Source organism: Helicoverpa zea, chromosome 28 (genome assembly GCF_022581195.2).
Source record: "Helicoverpa zea isolate HzStark_Cry1AcR chromosome 28, ilHelZeax1.1, whole genome shotgun sequence".
Classification (NCBI taxonomy): domain Eukaryota; kingdom Metazoa; phylum Arthropoda; class Insecta; order Lepidoptera; family Noctuidae; genus Helicoverpa; species Helicoverpa zea.
Window position 1 is genome coordinate 5,158,811 of NC_061479.1, and position 17,950 is coordinate 5,176,760.

Consider the following 17,950-nt stretch of genomic DNA (forward strand, 5'->3'; position numbering starts at 1 on the left):
ACCAATGGCTGGTAAAAAGGTGAAGGAAAACATCTTGAGGAAACCTGGACTATAGTCTGAAATCGCCAACCCGCATTGAGCAAGCGTGGTGATTAACGTTCAATCCTTCTCCGTGTGAGAGGAGGCCGCAGCCCAGCAGTGGGACGATACAATGGCTGTCACAGTAATTTATACCTATAAAAGAGATATATTATATAGGTATAGAAGTCTATAGAAGAGTTTGTTTGCTTGAACGCGCTAATCCCTGGAACTATTGGGTCGATTTGAAAAATTATTTCAGAGTAACGGCCGGTTCACACATGTCTCCGTTTTACTGTTCTGTTTTATCGTGTACGTTTTTTTTCGTCGATGGCGTATGTAGTTGTATACAGAATACTGTGCCATGTGTGAAGTCACTCATACAACTACATACGCCATCGACGAAAAAAAAACGTACACGATAAAACGGAACAGTAAAACGGAGACATGTGTGAACCGGCCGTTAGCCTATAGTAAAGTACTGTAAAAGTAGCCTATAGTAATTCTCGATAACAAATCGAGAAATACAATAGGCTACTTTTTATCAAGGTGTGTTATGTAGTTCCCATGGGATGACGGGTGAAACCACTAACGAAAGCCATAGTTCGTAATATTATAACTAAGACTTGCTTGTAGAAGGAATAAGCTGAATCGTCTTAATTTTCCGAGCCTTTTCCCAACTATGTTTTGGTCGGCTTCCAGTCTAACTGGATGCAGCTGAGTACCAGTGCTTTACAAGGAGCGACTGCCCTATCTAATATCCTCAACCCAGTTACCCGGGCGACACGATACAACTTGGTTAAACTGGTGTCAGAATTACTGGCTTCTGACTACTCGAAAGGAATGAGCAGTTTTTTTTTTTATTGGACCCGCAATTCCTGAGATTACCACAAAAAAAAAACTCTTCAGCTTCACAATATTAGTACAGATGCTACTAACACAATAAATAAATAAATAAATAAATAAATAAATAAATAAATAAATACAAATTGTTATCTACCCAGGTTCAAACCCGCATCAACGAGTAACCTTGGCATTGACCAACCTTCAATTATTAACAAAACACCAAAACTATAGACTTAGCACATTTTAACACCAACTTAAATCTCGCAATATTCTATAAAAACTTTTTTGTGCAATCTGTTTGTTCGTCTGTACCCTTGTATCTGTAAAACGGCTGAGCAGGTACCGATTGAGTGTGAAATTGGTTTAGGTTAGTTTTTTTTTTGCTGTCTGCAAATTCGGCATTGAAAATTGTAGCATTGACCTGATTTTTTTTCCTTTAAGAAAACGCGTTCTAAATATAAAGATAAAAATATTTTAAAGGTAAAATATGTGTTTTTTTTCCAGGGTTGTCAAAGTATGTTTCTTTCATTATTTGAAAAGCCTTTCATTGGTTTAGTTAAAATGGCATCAAAAAGTATAACATAGCACCGGTATTTATTTTTATACGAAACCAATAAAAAGTAATACTTTTCGTTTAAATGTTATCATTTTGCGAAAAAAAAAAAAAACATTTTTGTATGACTAGGTATTCCGAATTACATATTTTCATATTATCGTCATTTTTCTCCTAAGAACTTATTTTTTTATGAAACTTAAGTTACACTAAATAACCTCATTTACAAAGATAAGCGCCATATTGGATTCATTTTTTGTCACAAACTTGAAGGTCAAAATTGACAATAAAAACTTAACCTTTTTACAATAATTACTAGTCCGAATCCAAGTCTACAGTTTATGTGGTGTAACTGTACATTTTCGCAGTACTGTAAATGTGTATGAAACATTTTATGGGTAGGTCATGTATTATCGCATTGTATATTAAGAACTAGCTTTTGCCCGCAACTTCGTTCGCGTGGAATAGTCACTACCAGCAGATTTTTGATTTGACCAATAGATGGCGCTATATGTCCGGAATATTTTTTTTTTTTTTTGTAATAAAAACTATCCTATGTCCTTTCTCAAGTTTCAAACTATGTCTGTACCAAATTTCACACAAATCGGTTCAGTAGTTTAGGCGTGAAGAAAAGACAGACAGACAGACAGACAGACAGACAGACAGACAGACAGACAGACAGACAGACAGAGTTACTTTCGCATTTATAATATTAGTTAGGATTCCTTCTAAATATAGTAAATATACAATGCATTATAAAAGTCGTGGTAGCCTAGTGGGTAAAAAGAACCAACCTCTCAAGTATGACTGTGGGTTCAATTTCAAGCCAAGCAAGTACCAATGCAACTTTTCCAAGTTTGTATACATGTACGTTCTCATTAAATCTCGGACACAAATGGGCGTGTTTCGGAGGGCACGATAAACTGTAGGTTCCGTTCAGTTCTTTTGAACATCTTTGGTAGTCGATACAGGTAGTAAGAAGCCAATAAGTCTGACAACAAGTTTTACTTAGGAATATTGGGTTGCCCGGGTAATTTGGTTGAGGAGGAGACTGGTTGTCAGACTTTCATTCTTCGCGATTCATTTTTATATTATAGATTTAGACATTAGCCAAGGTTGTAAGCTATGAATGGTGTTCAACGTAACTTTAGTATTGTCAAAAAATTAATAAGCTGTGATGTTTTTATTGCACTGGAGTGCAAAGCTAGTTATTAGTACTAGCATAGGGTATGAAGATTATAACACGCTTATATTGCTTTACTTACTTGTATGTAAGAAAATCTTGGAATCTTAATTTGACCCACTTCCCGGTCTTCGATTAGGATGAAATTTTGCACACGCTCTGAGTTCTGATGACAATACATGACTAGCTAGGAAACGTTAGAAAAGGCGTGTTTTTTTTTTTTTTTTTTTTTACATTTTGTTTCTTACGAACACAATGGATCTCCTATGTCTAATTGAATAGGTATATGATTTTGATTTTACGTGAGTCCAAATGAAACCATCTTTACGTTGGGACAACACATTTAAAATACTTAAATATTTTTTACGATACCCAATTTACAAGGTCCTTGCCAGTGCTTGAGAGCTACTTAAAGTTCTTTAATCTCAACTAATAATTATTGCGTTAGTCCTAGAAGACACGACATAAATACATAATAGAATTGTTATCTTAGTATTTAATCAGCTGTCTCTTAGAAGGAGAGAGATAGCCATATTTTTCTCAGCCCCTTAGTCAATAATTCACAAACGATTAAAAGAATACATTAGGTTTTGTCACTGTGCAAATAAGAGACAGAAGTACCTATTATAGAAAGGGACATGATGAGAAGATAAAAAATTGGTTAGTCCCGGCTGTCATTTGAAAATCTTCGGCAGTCGTTACGGGTAGTCAGAAGCCAGAAAGTCTGACACCAGTTTTATCAAGGGGTATTAGATTGCCCAGGCAACTGAGTTGAGAAGGTTAGATAGGCAGTCGCTCCATGTTCTCACTGGTACTCAGCTGCATCGAGTTAGATTTGAAGCCGATCTCAACATAGTTAGGAAAAGGCTAGACAGATGAGAAGTTCGATTCCTAGGCTGGCAGAAGTCGGTTTAAAAAACTTTGATAAAGCAGTCTAGTCTAGAACTTCTCGGTACTTGTTTATGCGATTTTCAATCACAGTATCACCATATCTAAATAGTAGTAATAAACATATATCCGTGCCGTGGGAAAATGAAAAACCCATAATAACAACTTCATAAAATATATTTATTTCCTTATCCATACATAATAAACATATTTTTTTTTAGTTTGTACCTTAAAGGCTCCGAAACTACTGAACCGATCTGAAAAATTCTTTCACTGTTGGAAAGCTACACTCTTCCCGAGTAACATAGGCTATATTTTATCCCGGTACGGGCAGTAGTTCCCACGGGACGCGGGTGAAACTGCCCGAGTAACATAGGCTATATGGTACGGGCAGTAGTTCCCACAGGACACGGGTGAAATTGCCCGAGTAACATAGGCTATATCCCGGTACGGGCAGTAGTTCTCATAGGACGCGGGTGAAACTTCAGGAATATCTACGGTTAGTACTTAATATTATACGTTTGAAATAAAATATTTTATGTTACAATAAAAATGCTGTTTACATGTAATGAAATATTTATGCAAAAATACGCATAGTAATTTTATGTCGTATTTATTTTTATTGTAGGTATTGGTAAATATTTATTATTTTTTTTGCATTACATACATTGATATGATAATAATCATCAGATTTCAGAGAGATCATTCGGATTTAGTTTATACAACTCAAAGATCTTCTTAAATGTTTTTTTTACACACACAAGTAAGGCTCACCCGCTTTCGTGAAATCAAACTTCTACGTATATCTTGTCTAGTCGTCAAGTATTTTCCCAATTCCGTTTGGGTCGGCCTCTATTCTAATCAGATGCAGCCGAATATCTTCATATATTTTATTAATAAATTAATATTTGTACCTATTACCTTACTGTATAGATTAATCTCTGGGTCTGAAATAAATAATTTCCGACCCAGAGATTAATCTATACAGTAAGTATTAATCTTCTAGGGATGTATTAATTTCTGACACTTACGCGAATATAAGACATTTAAATAAAACTACTTTTACGGATTTTATAGTGGTTATAAATATTATTGAATACCTACGTTTCGGATCCTTTACAGCATCCATGGTCACAGGCATACTGGGGACGAATTTAAATCGGCTACCCATATTTTACGTAACATACTAATCCTTCTGCACCTAACTTGGCTCTTGTCACATTCCCACGTAAAGACAATGGTGCACAAAACGAGGTAGACTCAGCTATTGTGACGGAGCTGATTACATGGCCACAGCTCTATCTCAAACACCTGTGTATTACGAACATGGTTTTCTTTGAAATTCTGATAAAACTACATAGAAATCTAAAGTCACAGTCGTTTATTGAAATCAGGCAAATTTTCTCAAAGCGTATCGGCCAAAGCCTGCCGGTGCTGCGGGATTGTTCGCGCGAGTTACCGCGGCGCTGGTACATAAAGGGCTTCAGAAGGAACATGATGGGTTTTAGTCAGCAACCGTCTTACCACAAAAACTTTTTAACGTCAGTTTAAGACTTGTCTAAAAAAATTTCAAATTATGACGTTGACATAAGGTTCATTTTGGAGCCAAATTTTTTCTAGACAAGTGTAAAACAGTTGTTAAAGTTTTTGTAGTAAGGCCATAAGAGTCTGACACTCCCTCACGCTGCACACACAGTGGGAGAGGTAATTTCATGATTTCCCATAAAAAATGGATTTCACGACAAATTCAGTAGATGGTACTCCCAAAAACAGCTTTTTAGTAGCATTATTCTGCACACAACATGTGGCTGGATAGGTACTCGTAAATAATCAGTATTTTACATGGAACGAATACCTATCTGACACGCTCAACTTATTTAATTTAATCACACTAATGGCCAGTTTCTTCATCAAAAGTTAAAGTTAAAGTAATGTCTAAAGTAAAAGTAACGGTCAAATTCGTTTTTTCAAGGCTAAAGTGACAGCAAAACTAATAGAAAAATTTAATTTAACCGTTACTTTTACTTTAGACATTACTTTAGCCATAACTTTAACTTTAACTTTTGATGAAGAAACTGGCCGTTATATTATAATGTCTAAAGTTTATGTGTGAGTTTGTATGTATGTAACATTTTCACGCTTAAGCAAATGTCATTTGCTTGACAAGTTAGATTGACACATAGCCAGTTGCTTTTTTATCAACATACTATATAGTTGACAGTCTAAAGATAGTTATAAACTCTTTTTTTATCAGGGTTTGTTAGCGAAGTTAGTGCCTATAAAAAACAAAGAAGTCGGTTACAAACCTACAAACATACAGGTGAAGCTAATAAAAAGCGTGTAATAATAATCCGTGGATTCCTACATATATGTAAATCTGAAGGTTTGTGGGAATGTATGCATGTGTGTTTGTTATTCTTTCACGCAAAAAGGGATGGACAGATTTGGTTGAAATTCTATACGTGTGTAGATAGGTGATACCCTGGATTCACACATAGGCTACTTTTTATCAACACACCACGCGGGCGAAGTCGCGGGCGGAAGCTGGTCAGTAATAAATTCTCTTCTTTACTATGAACATTCACATTCACGTTCAATTTTCAAAATAAACAGTTGTTTTAAGAAAAACGGAAGTTTATGTCGTTGGTGAACTCGAGCCTGATTTGTCTGACTAAACGCTCGTTTAACACAGTTTTATTGACCCGTCGATTAATTAAACGAGTCAATAGCGATGACAAACAAACATACAGCTTACAGGTATTTATGTATCTCTTGACCTTCTCTGTGAATGCTGGACCGAACACATGCAGATAAGCAGGGCGTGGTACAAGATAGAAGCGACAGCAATAGTAAGTATATCAATAATTTCTAATAATTTGTGTCACCATTTTAGTAAAGATGGTCCAAAAGGGCTTTAGCGTGTTGGCTTTGGCACCACGTTCGCCTTCTAAAGGTCTGGGGCTCTGAAGTTTGTTAGAGACTTCAAGGCAGATAATGACTGTTCTCGAAAGATTTTAGCAAACTGTACTAAACCATATATTAAAAATCATATTTTTGGGTGTCAATTTTACCTTCCTGAATTTTTCTCGAAAATCCACAAAGTGAGAACCATCTTTGGACCAACCATTTAAATCGATCCAATAGTTTTGAAGAAGCACAACAGACATACAGAGCTACGTTCCCATAAGGATAAGTAAAGCAAACTGTCTTGTAAAGTAATTGAACATTTCTAAGAAATGCTTATTTTTAAATAAAGTTTCCTTATAATTCGAGTGTATTTTTCCTAATTTATTACCCGACTGCCAAAGAAGGAGGGTAATGTTTTTACCCGACTGCCAAAGAAGGAGGGTAATGTTTTTCGAGTGTATGTAAGTATGTATGTATGTCTGTTCCTTTGTGACCTCCTGTAGCCTAAACGGCTTGATGGATTTTGATGTATGAGGTATCGTTAGATTTGTCTTGATTACGGGAGTCCCACGGGATATTTTTTCTAAATTTCCCTTTAAAAAAATATGTATGCGGTATCATTAGATTCATTTCAATCACGGGAGTAATAATTAATATAGGATACGTTTTTTCTCAAAATTCCCACGGGAACATGTTAATTCTGCGTCAACGCAAAGCAACTCATGCGTTAGCAAGCAAAAAGATAGGGCGTGGCCTGGCATGCGGCGCGCGGCGCGGTGCGGAGGGGGATATGCTCGAGTATACAGCCCGAATGCGGGCACACGCATAAGGGCACACGTCGTTGACGGTCTTCAGCAGTAATGACTCACCTAATTCTTTTTCTTCTTCACTACCAACAGTCCAGATTGGCGGTAAATTTATGTTGCGGAGTAACATCACTCGTAATCTAAAGCCAAATGTCGTCGAAATAATTTAAAATGGTACTTACATATACATAGTCTTCTACATCTACAACATTTTCGTTAAATAAAAACAGCTAAAAAGTTATAAATAAAAGAATTATTATTAAAAAAACAAAATACCCGACTGCACACTAAAAAAAGAGTAAAACAAGCCCCACAATAATATTTAATTTATAAATATTGATGGAAAGCATCGCAGGCGGGGACCACCTTGACCGCCACCAACGAAAATTCTGCTAAATGGTGCACAACCGAAATGACTATAAATAAGCCTCTGTTGGTCCCCGCCTGCGATGCTTTCCATCAATATTTATAAATTAAATATTATTGTGGGGCTTGTTTTACTCTTTTTTTAGTGTGCAGTCGGGTATTTTGTTTATTTTGCCTTTTCTCTCCTTATTTCTCAACAAGTTTATTCAGACATAACAACTAATCGCTTCCGCTTATACCTCAAACCGTACCATTCAAACACAACACAAACTAGATAATAGGGGATCTGGCTAAAGCGATCTATTGTGCCTCAGTTAGGGCACAAATTTCCACCAACTATATGCCTTGACATGATTCTCATCATCATCCAATTGAACGATGAATGATGTGGTAACTAAATGTCTACTGAGATGCCGAACTGTGAAATGTACGTCGAGAAGCGAGACAGGCTGATAACCAGTCTTATTGTTAAGTATCGGGTTACTCAGGTGACTAGGTTGAGTAGGTCAGGTGGGCAGTCGCTCTATGTAAAACTATCTATACATATATTTACATAAGTTTATTTTTAGTATTCTGTAAATATGTGTACATTTGTAAAACTCTGTATTGATGAATTCCTGGACTGTTAGTTACTGATAATTCTCTCTTAGACATCATCATGTCTAGCCTTTTTGCACCTGCGTTGGGATTGGCTTCCAGTCGGTGCAGCTGAGTGAAAGTGCTTTACATAGAGCGACTGCCTATTAGACCTGCTCAACCCAATTACCCGGGCAACACTTTTGTCAGACTTACTGGCTTCCGACTACCCGTAACGACAGCCAAAGATGTTCAAATGTTCAAAGGCCGGGGTTCACTTTCACGTCTTATATCTGATATTTACTAAGTTAAAATATCTACAAATAATGTTATTTATATTCAAATTTCTCGTACCTCCTCGCGACATCCACCGTAACCTTCAAATGTTTATAATCTTTCAACCGGTCCAAATACCAGATAGCCAATAGAAAAATAATACCGGGAGCGATTACCGACTTGTCCGAGGCTCTCTGAATATCAACTTCAAGGCCGAACGTTTCCGTCTGATGAAGGCCAGGCTCCGACCAACACTGCTCCAAACCATGACAGGATCTGAAACGTTCCAGTCGAATCTGGAGAACCGATTTGCCGCCGTGGCAACCACAACAGACGTTAACCAGAACCATGAATATGTGGTTCGGATCCTCAGGGAGGAAGGTTCGAGATTCTGTAACATGCAGCGTAAGGGCAAGAAATCAAAGCTTTCGGAAGAGACATTAGGGCTTATGAAGAAACGACGTGAAAACCCGCCTGTCACTTCGTCAGCTAAGCGGGCTCTAAACCAAGAGATCAACAAGCACGTACGACGCGACCTCCGGTGCTCCAATACTCTTGCCATTGAAAGAGCAATTGAGCTGAATCGGGGGTCAAAGGTGTTTGTACAATCTCTTGGAAGAAGCCACTTGACGAAGCTGACCACAACAAGTGGAGAAGTCGTTTCTTCGGTGCCGGCAGTCCTTTCGGAAGTGGAAAATTTCTATGACCGGTTATACGCATCGCATGCATCTCGACCTGATCCCGGAAATGAGGATTCTAGAGCCACATTAACACGCCATTTCACCGAAGACCTGCCAGAAGTCAGCAGTGGCGAAATCGAGATCGCTCTGAGACAGCTCAAAAATGGAAAAGCCCCTGGTGAGGATGGCATTACAACAGAGCTATTAAAAGCAGGAGGAAACCCCTTACTGGGGGAGCTCCAGAAGCTTTTTAATGCCGTCCTGTTTGAAGGCCTTTTGCCCCTGTGTCTAGCATTTGTGGACTATGAGAAGGCCTTTGACTCGGTTGAAATCTGGTCTGTTCTGGAGTCCCTGCAGCGTTGTCAAGTAGATTGGCGATACATCCAAGTGATGAGATGTCTTTACGAAGCCGTTACAATGTCCGTCCAAGTACAGAATCAGCAAACAAGGCCCATACCGTTGCATCGAGGAGTGAGACAAGGGGATGTTATTTCCCCGAAACTGTTCACTAATGCAATGGAGGATATGTTCAAGACGCTGAACTGGAAAGGACGCGGCATCAACATCAATGGCGAACACATCTCTCACTTGCGATTTGCTGACGATATCGTCATCATGACGGAAACGCTGCAGGACCTACAACAGATGCTGAACGACCTGGCTGAATCTTCTCTACGCATCGGCCTACGGATGAACTTGGACAAAACCAAGGTCATGTTCAATGAACATGTTCTACCGGAACCGATTGCGATACACGGCGCCGTTCTCGAAGTTGTTCGGAAATATGTATACCTCGGGCAGACATTGCAGTTAGGTAGAAACAACTTTGAGGACGAGGTGAATAGGAGAATTCAGTTGGGTTGGGCTGCATTTGGGAAGCTACGTCGAGTCCTAACATCGTCGATCCCACAGTGCCTAAAGACAAAAGTCTTCAATCAGTGCGTCCTACCTGTCATGACTTACGGAGCCGAAACGTTGTCCACGTTTCGGCTGTCGGTACGGCTGGTTCACAAGTTTAAAGTCGCTCAGCGGGCTATGGAAAGGGCTATGCTCGGCATTTCTCTGAGGGATCGCATCAGTAATGAGGTAATCCGTCAGAGAACCAAGGTCATCGACATAGCCCACCGAATCAGCAAGCTGAAGTGGCAGTGGGCTGGCCATATTAGCCGAAGAACCGATAACCGTTGGGGTAAACGAGTTCTAGAGTGGAGACCACGCCTCGGCAAACGTAGTGTAGGATGTCCTCAGGCACGGTGGAGTGATGACTTGCGCAAGACGGCTGGCAGGAGCTGGATGCGAGAAGCCGAAAATCGATCTCAGTGGCGTGCACTTGGAGAGGCCTATGTCCAGCAGTGGACTGCGATAGGCTGATGATGATGAATAGAATCAGGAAAAGTATTAATAAAACTCACTTGACGATAAGGACCCGACTTTTTCCTTATGCATTCAAGAACTTTAAAAAAAACTTTTTTACAAAAAAATTAAACCGACTTCCCAAAACACTAAAAAGCAAAAAAAAACTATTTTTAGGTGCATCGGCCTAGAATTCGGTGTCTAATGGATGTTACTAAGTTAATTTTGCCACCGACTTCTATGCCGATGCACCTAAAAATAGTTTTTTTTTTGCTTTTTAGTGTTTTGGGAAGTCGGTTTAATTTTTTTGTAAAAAAGTTTTTTATTTAAAGCTTTTCAGTGATACGTATAGTTGTCACTATCCATAACAGTGGGAAGTTCTCATCAATACAAAGAATATAAGTCCGAATACGAGGTATTTTACATATTCAGTTGTCGAGTTCCCTCGACTTTCTCTGGTCTCCATCATCAGGTCAGCTTCAAACCTTCACTGTTGCAAAGGTCTTGTCAATACAAATAATTTAAGCCCAAACACGAGGTAGTTTACATATTCAGTTGTCGAGTTCCCTCGACCCTCTCTGGTTTCCATCATCAGATCAGCTCCAAATCTTCACTGTTGAATAGTGCTTTTAGGCGTACACCTGAGTATCAAGTTTTTACCCTATGTATGCCTACAACTTTCGAAGGTTGCCCTCGATTTCTCAGGGTTTCCATCATCAGATCCTGACCTGATGACTATGGGACCAACTGGCAGCTATTCCGAGTCGAACAAAAAAAGAATCACGTAAATCGGTCCATAAACCTCGGAGTAATCGATGTACATACATAGAAAAAAAAAAAAAAAAAACATACCGGCCGAATTGATAACCTCCTCCTTTTTGGGAAGTCGGTTAAAAAGCATAAGATATTGGACAACTTAGTTCTATCTATACTAGCTACGTAGTAAAGAGGAAACAATTTTTTGTTTTTTTTTTTTTTTTGTATCTAAAAGGCTCAGAAACTACTGAACCAATTGGAAAAATTCTTTCACTGTTGAGAAGCTACACTTACGTAGTAACTAATGAGTAATTTGTGGCTATAATCATCAGCACGAATATTGAGCGCTGACCTTCACCTGCGCAGAAGTAATTTATTGGGTCCCTTTTTAACCGACTTCCCAAAAAGGAGGAGGTTCTCAATTCGGCCGGTATGTTTTTTTTTTCTATGTATGTACATCGATTACTCCGAGGTTTATAGACCGATTTACGTGATTCTTTTTTGTTCGACGCAGAATAGCTGCCAGTTGGTCCCATAGTCATCAGGTCAGGATCTGATGATGGAAACCCTGAGAAATCGAGGGCAACTTTCGAAAGTTGTAAGCATACATAGGGTTCAACCTCGACACTCATATGTATGCCTGATAGCACTATTCAACAGTGAAGGTTTGGAGCTGACCTGATGATGGAGACTAGAGAAGGTCGAGGGAGCTCGATAACTGAAAATGAAAACTACCTCGTGTTTGGGCTTATATTCTTCGTATCAATGAGAACTTTCCAGTTATGTGGATAGTGACCTATTCGTTTCACTGAAAAGCTCAAAATAAAAAACTTTTTTACAAAAAAATATAACCGACTTCCCAAAACACTAAAAAGCAAAAAAAAATGTTAGGTGCATCGGCCTAGAAGTCGGTGGCAAAATTAACTGTGGGACATCCATTAGACACCGACTTCTAGGCCGATGCACCTAACATTTTTTTTTGCTTTTTAGTGTTTTGGGAAGTCGGTTATATTTTTTTGTAAAAAAGTTTTTGTAGTATTAAGTGAGGCGCGGGGGCGGGCTAAAGCGGTGATTGGCCCGCAGCGTATCGCGTCATTGCCGTCACTCGGGATTGGTTCTTTGCTAATAAATCACTTCCGCGCAGGTGAAGGTCAGCGCGCAAGATTCGTGCCGATGATTCTACATTATCATCGGATGGTCTATAGGTATATTTCATGTTGTGGAGTTTGTTACGCCACTTCTTCCCAGCAAAAACACATAGGAAATGGTGAAGGGAGTTTTGGGAGCTGTCTTTTGTTTTTGACGTTCGAAAAGTGCTTATTTATCAGCCTGATTTAAATGAACGTTTTTGAGTTTGAGTTTATGAATACAAATAAAAGAAATTACTTTTGCATAATAATACCTATTGATATTGTTACCTATTTATATCCACCCATCTTTTTACGCAGAATTAGGTTAACAGATAGTTATCCGGAATTCTCTAATCGAGCTGTTTAATATCCTGGGTTTTTACGCTTGATAACATACAAATACAAAGCGATAATTATTTTTTTATGAATGACATGTATATCATATGTAATAGGTACCGTGTAATACGTGCAGACGCCAGGTCACCCTACCCGAATCTGTCAAATTTTACCAATCGAACATTAACCTTCCACTATTGTGATAAGGTTGAAAATCTGATGAAGAAATTTGACAGATTGAGACAGGTCGAGGTGGTCTGTAAAAACATCAGAACATCAAGCTAGTACAATCTGTCAAAATGTAATCGATTCTCAACCCTATCTCTAAATTATAAGGTAGAATGTTGATTGAGAACGATTGACAGATTGGAGAAGCTTAATTAGCTGGCGTCTGTACCTACTCGAATATCACAACTTTTGTTTTTTTTTTTAATGCACATTCTAGCCAAGTTCTAGCGATCTGCCATGACGTCGTCTGCACTTATATTATTTTTACATAAAGGGGAGATGCCACCAGTGTGTGGCACTGTGACGCACTCGAATGTTTTCGCTTTAGCAAGGGTTATTCCCGCTCGGTAACACCCTTTCATCAACACTGTTGACGATCGGGAAAAAAAAGTTTCGTTCGTTCACAGCGTTGACGAACGCTACTTATTACTTAGTGTAAAATGATTATTATGCACATGATAAGGCCACTTTTATTTTCTAGTTAATTGTGTTTCAAAAGCTCTATCATACTCTATTAAAACTTTTAAAAAATCCATGACAAGTCTTTCCATATTTTAAAAATAAAAACCAGCGTTCGTCAACACTGTGAACGAACGAAACTTTTTTTTCCCGATCGTCAACAGTGTTGACGAAAGGGTGTTACCGAGCGGGAATAACCCTTTAGCAAACGGTAACAAATAAGTAATAACATGGGAATAGGGCAGGAGGAAGAAGATGCGTCGAGAAAAAAAGTTAGTTATACTCATCCTACTATTGTTAACACGATTTGTATGAAATGTATTAAGTTTTACATTAATTAAACTTCTTAGTACAAAACATTTTAAACTTACCTAACAAGTTATTATTTTCTCAAGCCATTGTGTCCAATAATCTACCTACTTTGTATGTCTAAAAATATTTTTCCAAGACGCCAAGAAGCAGGTTTTCGTTTTTTTAATACGAGGAATTCGAGTTTTTGTTCATTTTTCCAATATTTTATTGTAATGCCAGCTAATCTTGTTTTGACTCGAACATCGTAAAAAGAAACTTTATCCAATTTGGTGCAATCGTTTGGATTTTATGTAATGAAACTAGGTACATTAGTACACCGTCACCAGGCTGTACCTACTTATCTCATGAACTGTGATAATTAGACACCTCGCGCGTCGACCTGATCGGTCCATTTGTTCTTAAAGCAAAACTTTTTAGTACGATAACGAGCATTGTAATAGCTTGTCTTCGTAGTAGCGTCTTGATTTAGGTGTACACCCAAAGGTTCGTCTGTCGAAAAATCAGCTCTGTAACATTCTTATTTAACGCACCTTATTAGATCAGATTTTGTTCATTCTTTTACTAAACCTTAGATATAGTTCACAAGTCTCATCTTAAACACAATGGATTATTCATTAGTACTAATTTCCAGACTACAGACATGTTTTTTTAGTAATATCCGGCTTTTTCTTTGTACTTAGATACCTAACTACATAGGTATCTCAAGAGCAAGTGAATGGGTTCGAAGGTCAAGTAAACCAAATACTACCTATGTGCTTTTATGGGTGCATCTTTGACGGTAAGGTGAAGCAAAAATTCGCTAGGAAGTCTAAAAGTATAAGAACGAAAATCCACCAGGAGGTCACGCGGTGAATGATACTATTCGTACTCTAGCCTTTGACAAGCCTAAGACACTGCTGATCAGATCAGGGGCCCGATTCTCCTAAGTTAATATTGTCAAAATCGAATAGAAATTGAATCGCAGTCTGATAGCAATAGCAGTTTTAACCTTATCGGACATTCTGCTACTAATAGAAGACCAATCGTATTCCAATGACATTCGATTGGTTTGCGATTGGTCTGCCATTTTGGTGATTTTGGTCTATACGGTAGTTTGCTGTACAATCATTTTACAATCGTAAATCATATGCAGACAAAATGATTCATTATTGAATGACAGAAAAGGATAAAAACGTTTATTTCAAAGAAAAAATAGCGGAATGCCACATACGCTTCAATCGTGTCGGGATTGAATCTCAGTCGAACGTGAATCGTATGTCGCTTAAGTAAATTAGGAGAATCGGGCCCCTGACATTACTTTGCAAAGATATGGTTAAGGCGAGATTCTACCGGTATAAGGCACTGTGACGCCCAGAAATTGTTTCTTCTGGTCTACTCGCTTTAGCAAACAGTAACAAAAAGTTTACGGCCATTTCTATAATGTCTGCGAAACTACACCCTGTGTAGATACGAGAACGCATGCTAGCAGTTGTCTCGCCCAGTAGGTATACCGCGTATGCATATTATTGGTACCTATGTTCGCGAGCAAATGTGCGCGATGCGCGAACAAGTTTCAACGCAGAGGAATTTCACCTTTACAATCGTTTTTAATGTTAATCTGTCGTAAGCTCCACCATAGTCACGACTTTACCAATCACGATACGAACCGAACTTGTTTTAGTATCAGTTACTGCACTATTATAAAATATTATGACAATGATGATTCATGTTCTAATAATATATTCAATACGTAAAAGATTGAGCAACATTATCTTTCGTACCATAATAGTAGGCACCTTCGCGAAAGGCAAGCCATAAAAATACTAGGTAGTTATCGGCACGAATCTTGAGCGCTGACCTTCACCTGCGCAGAAGTAATTTATTGGGTCCCTTTGGTGGTATGAAGTGAGGCGCGGGGGCGAGCTAAAGCGGTGATTGGCCCGCAGCGCATCGCGTCATAGCCGTCACTCAGGATTGGTTCTTTGCTAATAAATCACTGCGCAGATGAAGGTCAGGGCTCAATATCCTTGCCGATGTTATACTATTTACCCTGGTTTTACTCGCCCCTTACAGACCTCCTTTCTTGGCAAAAATTGGGCTTGATTTATCCTCAAAGTCCCATCTGCATAACCAATTTCATTCAAATCGGTTTTGCCACGAAAGGGCAAAAGATGAAAAAATGCTCGTAAAAAAATTGGATAAAATGTAAACAACATGAACTTGATATTTCTTAGACGCAAAATAACATTAATTTTCTTTTGAAAAAAAGGTTATATTTGCGTAAATTTTATATTTTTTCTTCATATTTCGCAATAGGTATTGTGGTGACAAAGTAAGTGCTAACTTTGTCGTCAAAAGCGCCACCTATGATCGGAAATACATAAAAAGCAACTTTGTAGATAAATAACTGCATAAAAGTTGTGGGCCTTACTACAAAAACTTTAAACACTGTTTTACACTTGTCTAATAAAATTTTGGCTGCAAAATGCACCATATATGTCAACGTCATAATTTGTCATTTTTTTAGTTTATCCTTTTTACTTTAGAATAATTTTTTCCTTGAAAAAAACTAACAAAAAAATCACCTAAAAATAGAGACAATTAAGTATAATAATTAATAGTTTATAAATAAAAAAAACAAAACATAAAAATCTATGACGTATACACGTCAAAAGCTTTTAAAAAAAAGTTTTGCCAAACAAAAAAGTTTTTAACGCGACTTGAATCACAAACACGGCTGCTTCCACGAACAAATGTATGGTCATAGACCCTAAAACCATGCTTCGACTACCAATTAACTGACCCTTATTGACTATAGAAAGTTAACTTCACTTACTCAGTGGCGATAATCCAGTAATCACATCCATTTTTGTAACAAAACACTAACAAATGTACTTTTCACTCGATAAGGGTGTTTTAAGAGGTCACCCATTTCTCTAACACTATTTCACACATAAAACCAATATGAAAAAAGTATGTACGCACATTATTAATGGTTACTGTTACCAAATGTCACTGATTGTACATTTTTTTCCGTATTTATGATTAAATCACTAAGTACTATCACATTGGTTTCATTCACCCGTTGTCTGCAGGTCGTTGTGACAATCACTTGTATTAAAAACAATAAAATCGCTAAGAATCTCGTCAAAACACAATTTAAACTTTATATTACACGAAAACAAGATGTTTAAGCAGTTTACGTATTAGAATTTCACGTTTAAAACACTTAAAACTCCTTCTACGAATCAAACACGACACAAAAACATGAGAAACGTCATTCTACTATACAGCCAAACAGGTTTTGTTTTTTTTTCATCCCGAGCAAGTGCTTACCACGTGACTGTATCGGGTTTGACTGGCTAGTTCATGCATGATCGCATAGATGGCGCCACGTGGGCCATGACAAAATCACGTCAAAAGTAATTAAAATCTTTCGCTAAAGTGTAAAGATTGTTCGTTCACGTGAATCAATCTATGGTTTTATTGGCATTTTGAATATTTTCATGTGGAATGAATTTCTTTTTATGTTGATTAGAAAAATTGGCGATAACGCGACTTTTGCGTGTTGTTGCTTTGTTTGTTAAGTTTTTAGGTCAAATGTTGTTGCATATAATATTAATGGATTTAAAGGATACTTTACCTAATTATTAATCTTATTAATTTTAGGTGATCTGATATCCCTATATAATACACTTAATTTTTAAAGAGAGTAACTACCTACCTACTTATACCTAGGGTCAGGGTCAGGCCCTGGACCCAGGAAGGACATTATGCGACTTTTTATCCGGGTGCGAGAAGTACTTAAGTATACCCTTGGGACGCGGGTAGGGCTGCCATCTCGAATTTCGCCAAACCCGGACAAATATTAAAAAAACCCGGACATTTTACGTAAATCGCATTTTTTTCCCGAACGAGTACGATTTTTTTTAAACAAAATAATACCTAATTTGTAATCCATTTATTATTAACATATGCTTAAATTAAATGAGGTGCTTCCTTATATGAAAAGTGTCCGGGTTTTCCCCGGACACTTCTTGAAACCCCGCCCGGACGGCCCCCGGACGGCCTCCAAACGAGGACAAATCCGGGGAAACCCGGACGGATGGCAGCCCTAGACGCGGGTCACGCGGGTGAAAACGCATATTAAAAGTGTGTAGGTAACTAGATTGATTGATTGCTAACTAGATTTGTAATAGTACAAGTATCTAGGTACCTATAGCCATATCGCCCTTTGATAGTTTTCTTCAATTAACTTTGCCTTCTGAAATCCGCTGTTAGGTAGTGAGTAGGTACCT

At 38.0% G+C, this 17,950-nt stretch overlaps 1 protein-coding gene across 1 annotated transcript in view; it reads right to left on the reverse strand.

The window, feature by feature from the left end:
* LOC124643720 overlaps nucleotides 1-16,943 on the reverse strand; it is a 74,969-nt gene extending 58,026 nt beyond the window's left edge. Inside the window, exon 1 of the mRNA XM_047182771.1 lies at nucleotides 16,489-16,943. Within this exon, the coding sequence (XP_047038727.1) occupies nucleotides 16,489-16,519 (31 nt within the window). The 5' untranslated portion in view covers nucleotides 16,520-16,943. The remainder of the gene's footprint in view (nucleotides 1-16,488) is intronic.
* Between the last annotated feature and the right edge of the window lie 1,007 nt (nucleotides 16,944-17,950).